The sequence below is a fragment of the Notothenia rossii genome, assembly GCF_949606895.1.
Source record: "Notothenia rossii genome assembly, chromosome: 5".
Lineage (NCBI taxonomy): Eukaryota > Metazoa > Chordata > Actinopteri > Perciformes > Nototheniidae > Notothenia > Notothenia rossii.
Window position 1 is genome coordinate 2134963 of NC_136903.1, and position 7813 is coordinate 2142775.

Genomic DNA, 7813 nt, shown 5'->3' on the forward strand with positions numbered 1-7813 from the left:
GCAGAGTTTGATACTGACCATAGCGGCCAAGTGGATCGACGAGGAAGTGAAAGAGATCGCAGCAGCCAAGGCGGCGTACATGTCCGAAAACTGTCCGAAACCGAGTCTGAGCGGAGATCAGGCCACGCTCATGGTGAGAGGAAACGCTTCATCAGGAAACTGTTCACTTAAAGATACATTAAAACACTAAGAAGCCCCACAGACAGAGGTGCAAAGATACTGAGTACATTTACTCACTTCTACTCCACTACATGTATTTATACCTTTAGTTACTTCACAGATGTGGATGAATGATGTGAAATATAATCAAGTGTTGACTCAGATTTTAGTTCCACCTGGAGTAAATCCACAAGCTACCCTGCAGTATACAAAGTCATTCAAACTAGCTGCACCTTTACCAGCTTTGAGAACACTTTAATGATCAATCATTATAAAACATATCATATATATTATTCTGAAATGGACCAATCTGCACAACGACTACTTTTACTGTCGCTACTTTCACTGTATTTTGATGAGAATACTTTTCTACTTTGACTTGAGGAACATTTTGAATGCAGGACTTTTACTGTAACAGAGTATTCCTACACTCTGGTACTTCTACTTTTACTCAAGTACAAGATCTGAGTACTTCTACTTTTACTCAAGAACAAGATCTGAGTACTTCTACTTTTACTCAAGTACAAGATCTGAGTACTTCTACTTTTACTCAAGAACAAGATCTGAGTACTTCTACTTTTACTCAAGTATAAGATCTGACTACTTCTACTTTTACTCAAGAACAAGATCTGAGTACTTCTACTTTTACTCAAGTACAAGATCTGAGTACTTCTACTTTTACAAATAATGACTTCTATGTTTGGGGAACTGCAGGAGTATTGTATAATCCCTTAACTAAATACTGTTAACATTTTACAGTTTCTTTAGAGATGAGAGATTAAGATACGGAGAATTCAAAAGTCTGATTCTGATTGAAAGTCTTCCTCAGCAAAGCTTTAGTTTGAAGTATGCTTCCGTCAGTAAAGGCTTGTGATTGGTTGGTCTGTGTGTTTTAGGAAGCCTGCAAAAAGTTGCACTCCCTCCTCGACAAAGTGGATGAAGAGCGGTACGACCTGGAGAGCAAAGTTGGCAAAGCCAACAAAGAGGTAGGCGTCCTCCTCCTGCAGCATTTAACGCTTTATCTACGTGTCTTCAAAAATGTAATTGGCTGTTAAATGCATACACTACCTCACCTCCTCTAGGGGGGTCCGGGGGCATGCTCCCCCGGGAAGATTTTTTTTTTTTAAATGTTGAAGTTAAAAGCATCAATCTGGTGCACTTAGAGAGCAACATGAAGAGATCTATCTCTCAACACGCATATGAAACAGAACTGTAAGGAGATTTATTTTTCTTTATGGATATTTTACAAATCACTTCCCTTTCAAACTGTATTCTTGTTTATTAACAACAACTTTTTTTTACTGTCATATAGTATTTTATACCTGTTTACTTTATTCTCTTATTTTTCTATAACTATAATGATCATATAAAGATGTGCCTTTACCTCACTGGTTGGAGAAAAAGCTTCTTATATCCGTTAGCATAGCTAGCTAACCAGATGCTAATAACAACAAAGTTATTAACTGTATGATCAGTATGACAGAGGAACAGATCGCCACTGGGCTTTCAACTAAAGACACAGCCACGCAGAAACTGCAGCATTTGTCCGGCTCCTTATGGGTACGACGCTCTGGTGCTCTCCGTTAGAACTGCACCTCTATCAGACGAGACATATACCACGTGATGACACGTTAGGCTCGTGTTGTGTTCAAGGACCCTGACCTTGGCCAGGAAAAACAGGCTCTCACTTGTTTAACTTGTTTGCAGATTTCTTTAATTTTTTTCTTTTTTGCGTGTGTTTATAAATCACCTCGAGGGCCGTAGCAAATGGTCTCGTGGGCCGTATACGGCCCGGGGGCCGGAGGTTCCCCACCCCTGATCTAGAGTGTCGCAGTCTGTTAGGACCCCTGAGAATGTGTAATACAATGTGTTGTTTTGTTGATAGATTGAAGACCTGAAGATCAAAATGGTGGATGTGGGCGGCGTGAAGAAGCCCGCTCTGAAGAGAGTCCGTATGTCTGCAGACGCCATGTTGAAAGCTCTTCTGGGCTCAAAACACACCGTGAACATGGACCTGAGAGCTGGTCTGAAGCAGGTCAAGAAGGAGGTCAAAGAGGAGGTGAGGCACACACACATGCAGCATTTAGAGAACATTCAGCAACTTGAGGAGACATGCACAGCGTTTACTAAAAGCTGCAGAAACCAAACGCTGCAAATACACAACGCTGAAGAAGCTCAAACACAACGGAGACCAGGGGACACTAAAGAGTGACGCACACAGCTGGGAGACCGGGGAACACTAAAGAGTGGCGCACACATCTGGGAGACCAGGGGACACTAAAGAGTGACGCACACAGCTGGGAGACCAGGGGACACTAAAGAGTGACGCACACAGCTGGGAGACCAGGGGACACTAAAGAGTGACGCACACAGCTGGGAGACCGGGGGACACTAAAGAGTGATGTACACAGCTGGAGACCAGGGGACACTAAAGAGTGATGTACACAGCTGGGAGACCAGGGGACACTAAAGAGTGATGTACACAGCTGGAGACCAGGGGACACTAAAGAGTGACGCACACAGCTGGGAGACCAGGGGATACTAAAGAGTGACGCACACAGCTGGGAGACCAGGGGACACTAAAGAGTGACGCACACAGCTGGGAGACCGGGGGACACTAAAGAGTGACGCACACAGCTGGGAGACCAGGGGATACTAAAGAGTGACGCACACAGCTGGGAGACCAGGGGACACTAAAGAGTGATGCACACAGCTAGAGACCAGGGGACACTAAAGAGTGACGCACACAGCTGGAGACCAGGGGACACTAGAGAGTGACGCACAAAGCTGGGAGACCAGGGGACACTAAAGAGTGACGCACACAGCTGGGAGACCGGGGGACACTAAAGAGTGACGCACACAGCTGGGAGACCGGGGGAAACTAAAGAGTGACGCACACAGCTGGGAGACCAGGGGACACTAAAGAGTGACGCACACAGCTGGGAGACCGGGGGAAACTAAAGAGTGACGCACACAGCTGGGAGACCAGGGGACACTAAAGAGTGACGCACACAGCTGGGAGACCGGGGGACACTAAAGAGTGACGCACACAGCTGGGAGACCGGGGGACACTAAAGAGTGACGCACACAGCTGGGAGACCGGGGGACACTAAAGAGTGACGCACACAGCTGGGAGACCGGGGGACACTAAAGAGTGACGCACACAGCTGGGAGACCAGGGGACACTAAAGAGTGACGCACACAGCTGGGAGACCGGGGGACACTAAAGAGTGACGCACACAGCTGGGAGACCAGGGGACACTAAAGAGTGACGCACACAGCTTGGTGACGTTCAGGATTATAAAGCTAACTCTGTTGTTGAAAACGTACCTGAAATGTTTTATGGGCGTATTTTAACAATGTGATCACATGACTCGCAGCTATTTTACTCAAGTTGACCAAAACATTTGGTGACAAAAAGAGAAAAAAGTTGATGACAAAACTAAATGTTGGCAACAGAACAGGTATAAGTTGATGACACAAAAGGGAAATTATTAAAATAAAATTGTTGGCAAAAAAAACAATGGCCAAAAAAAAAGTTGCCAAAAAAAACAATTTCACAGTTTTTTTTTTTTACAAAAATAGTGGACCAAAATAAAAAAATTGATTCCCAAAAAAAAAGAAATGTATTATTGGTGACTAAAAGAAGAACAAAGGAAAAGTTGCGTCTTTTTTAAAGTTGAACAACTGTCTCTGTCTCAGAGTTAGCCGTCTAATAACTGAAATGAATAGGTTAGCTACGTTAGCTAGCTAGCTCACAGCCGATCTGCAGTGACATCAGAAGCAGTCATGTGATCACATCGTTCAAATCAAACATTTTTGGTAAGTTTCCAACATTGTTTTGTTGTTTCTCCGAATGTAGGTATTTTTGAGCCGTTGTAGAGCGCTTGCCCTCTGTCGGCCACCATACTTTTGTAATAGAGAAACACAACAAAACAAACCCCAATTAAAAAAACACACAAAAACCTAAAATGTTTCCTTGTCCCTTCTTCATCTCTCTGTCCTCGCTGTTGCTAGGCAGATTTCAGACGTGACCAGACTCCATTTTGTCTATTTTTTTACGGTGATTTTTGTCTTGTTTCTTGCAGCCTGCAGAGGCGGCGGGCGACTGGCGTAAGAACATCGAGGATAAGGCCGACAGGAAGAAGATGTTTGAGACCACCTAAAGACTTTTTATGGAACCTTTAATTGGATTTTGAAGTTTTTGTTTCATTAAAACTGCCAGTTTCAGCTTTTGTCTGCTGTTATTGTGAAGTGAACGTCCCTCTCGGATTAATTAGGGTTTTTATTTTAGACTTCCTGTTTCCTTTACTGTGCTGATGTTCACTTTTGACAACTTCCTGCCGCTGCGTAGTGTTTCTGTTTTTAATAAATGAGTTTCTGTTTCCTACGCCTTGTCATGAGGTATTCTGTATTTGACTCAGTGACGCACAGCGCTGCAATAGAAGTGAACTTTTTTTTTTTTTTTTTTGTCCAACGTTAAAGCAAAACTGGCCACGAAACAGAACAAATGCTTATTTTTGTTTAATTAAAGTGCCTGAAAAGAGATTAGCTGTAAGCATAGAGAGGAATCCCTTTTTAAAAATATTCAATTTACCCTTAATTTTACACTTAAATCTAATTAAAACAGTGAAAAACCCATTAAGCTGGAGCTTTAACTGATTGTTATCAAATGTAATAATTAGTGTTGTTCTGTTAACTGGCCGGTTTTCGAGCTTTAACAAGGTTGTGTTTCTCTTGTGGTGCTGTGATGTCAGTGAGGTAAACACATTATATCCATGTTTCCACTCCGAGGTGTTCAGGGAGATGTGAAAAGTGAATGTGTTCATTTTTTATTCGATTTAAGAAAATACCCTTTTGGTAATTTACTGCTGAGTTTAAAGGATAGAATGAAAGCAAAGGGAGAGGGAGCAAAGACTGCATTTTGGTAAAAACCATTTTCACCGTGTTAGGGTTAGCGGTTAGGGTTTAGGGTTAGCGGTTAGGGTTAGCGGTTAGGGTTAGCGGTTAGGGTTAGCGGTTAGGGTTAGCGGTTAGGGTTAGCGGTTAGGGTTGGACTTCAATCCCACCAGTTTCACAGAATGACAAACATTAGAGATTTTTTTTTCACCCGACATAGAAAATATATAAGCAGGGCTTCCATAATGGAGAAACAAGAACCAACAAACACCGATATATATATATATGATAAAATGTTCTAAACTTAACGGAAGTTTTGTGTATTTTGTTTGTTGTTTTGTTTCTCTTTTTACTCATTTTGTTAATTTTGCTAATCATTTTGTGCCTAATTGTAGTTCTTTTCTGTCTTTTGTTTTTTATTTTGTGGTTTTTGTTTGTTTTGTTTCTCTTTTTACAAATGTTGTCTTTTTGTTGTTGTTTGTTTCTTTGTAGTCATTTTGTGTCTTTTGTTTATTTTTGTTTCTCTTTTTACAAATCTTGTGTGTTTTGCTAATCCTTGTGTTCCTTATTGTAGTTGTTTTGTGTCTCTTTGTTAGTTGCTTCATGTCCAGTAGTTGTCAGTTTGTGTTTCTTTTTTTAGTAACTTTGTGTCTTGTTTGTTGTTTTGTGTCTTGTAGTTCTCACTTTGCGTCTCTTCTTGGTCGGTAAGTTTGACATTGAGTGACATTTCTATTTTGCACCTTTAATCTCCTCCCTTAGAATGAATGATTAAGCACCGTGCAAAGATTGAATTGATTGTTTTTCTCCCACTTGAGTTCATTTGGAAGAAGACAGTCGGTTGTTTGTTTCACCTCCGATACTTCAGTCTGTTATGAAACTATATTATTACACCTGTGTCTCATCTGCAGCTCCACTCCACGCTTTAAAGTGCAGATTTAAGGTGTTGTGACCACTACTGACCACACGGGGTCAGCAGAGGACTGTTTCAGGTTAATGATAAACAGGAACACTCAAACTATTTATTTAAACATAAAATACTTAACCTCAATCTGTCAAGTATTTAATAAATAGCAGATAAATACAAAAACATGTTCTGTAAAGGAAGACTTTGTTGAGTCTCTTTTTAGTTATTTTGCCAATTCTTTAAAGTATTTTGTCGTTTCTTATTTACTTGATCTCCCTTGTGTTAATGTTCTGTCTCTCTCTGTCTTTTCATCGTCAATTTTTTAACTCTTTGTGATCTTTTTGTGTTCGTTATCCATCTTTTTCTGTTGTTGTTCTGCATATTTTTGTAACTTGTTTCTGTTTCGTCTCTTTTTGTTGCTTGCGGTCTCTTTGTGTCCGCTTTGTGTCTCTGTAATTGCTTTGTGTCTCTGTAATTGCTTTGTGTCTCTGTAATTGCTTTGTGTCTCTCTAATTGCTTTGTGTCTCTGTAATTGCTTTGTGTCTCTGTAATTGCTTTGTGTCTCTGTAATTGCTTTGTGTCTCTAATTGCTTTGTGTCTCTCTAATTGCTTTGTGTCTCTGTAATTGCTTTGTGTCTCTAATTGCTTTGTGTCTCTCTAATTGCTTTGTGTCTGTAATTGCTTTGTGTCTCTGTAATTGCTTTGTGTCTCTCTAATTGCTTTGTGTCTCTCTAATTGCTTTGTGTCTCTGTAATTGCTTTGTGTCTCTGTAATTGCTTTGTGTCTCTAATTGCTTTGTGTCTCTGTAATTGCTTTGTGTCTCTGTAATTGCTTTGTGTCTCTCTAATTGCTTTGTGTCTCTGTAATTGCTTTGTGTCTCTAATTGCTTTGTGTCTCTCTAATTGCTTTGTGTCTCTCTAATTGCTTTGTGTCTGTAATTGCTTTGTGTCTCTGTAATTGCTTTGTGTCTCTGTAATTGCTTTGTGTCTCTCTAATTGCTTTGTGTCTCTGTAATTGCTTTGTGTCTCTGTAATTGCTTTGTGTCTCTCTAATTGCTTTGTGTCTCTGTAATTGCTTTGTGTCTCTGTAATTGCTTTGTGTCTCTGTAATTGCTTTGTGTCTCTGTAATTGCTTTGTGTCTCTAATTGCTTTGTGTCTCTGTAATTGCTTTGTGTCTCTGTAATTGCTTTGTGTCTCTCTAATTGCTTTGTGTCTCTCTAATTGCTTTGTGTCTCTGTAATTGCTTTGTGTCTCTAATTGCTTTGTGTCTCTGTAATTGCTTTGTGTCTCTAATTGCTTTGTGTCTCTGTAATTGCTTTGTGTCTCTGTAATTGCTTTGTGTCTCTCTAATTGCTTTGTGTCTCTAATTGCTTTGTGTCTCTCCAATTGCTTTGTGTCTCTGTAATTGCTTTGTGTCTCTCTAATTGCTTTGTGTCTCTAATTGCTTTGTGTCTCTAATTGCTTTGTGTCTCTAATTGCTTTGTGTCTCTCTAATTGCTTTGTGTCTCTAATTGCTTTGTGTCTCTCCAATTGCTTTGTGTCTCTGTAATTGCTTTGTGTCTCTCTAATTGCTTTGTGTCTCTAATTGCTTTGTGTCTCTGTAATTGCTTTGTGTCTCTAATTGCTTTGTGTCTCTGTAATTGCTTTGTGTCTCTGTAATTGCTTTGTGTCTCTCTAATTGCTTTGTGTCTCTAATTGCTTTGTGTCTCTCCAATTGCTTTGTGTCTCTGTAATTGCTTTGTGTCTCTCTAATTGCTTTGTGTCTCTAATTGCTTTGTGTCTCTCCAATTGCTTTGTGTCTCTGTAATTGCTTTGTGTCTCTAATTGCTTTGTGTCTCTCTAATTGCTTTG

At 40.4% G+C, this 7813-nt stretch overlaps 2 protein-coding genes across 2 annotated transcripts in view; both read left to right on the forward strand.

Moving 5' to 3' along the window:
* LOC307040841 (troponin I, fast skeletal muscle-like) overlaps positions 1–4389 on the forward strand; it is a 9098-nt gene extending 4709 nt beyond the window's left edge. Inside the window, exons 4-7 of the mRNA XM_079684008.1 lie at positions 5–133; positions 1056–1145; positions 2045–2218; positions 4248–4389. Coding sequence (XP_079540134.1) covers positions 5–133; positions 1056–1145; positions 2045–2218; positions 4248–4325 — 471 coding nt within the window. The 3' untranslated portion in view covers positions 4326–4389. The remainder of the gene's footprint in view (positions 1–4; positions 134–1055; positions 1146–2044; positions 2219–4247) is intronic.
* LOC307040843 (troponin I, fast skeletal muscle-like) overlaps positions 1–7813 on the forward strand; it is a 124725-nt gene that overhangs the window by 86381 nt on the left and 30531 nt on the right. The gene's annotated exons all lie outside the window — the stretch shown is intronic.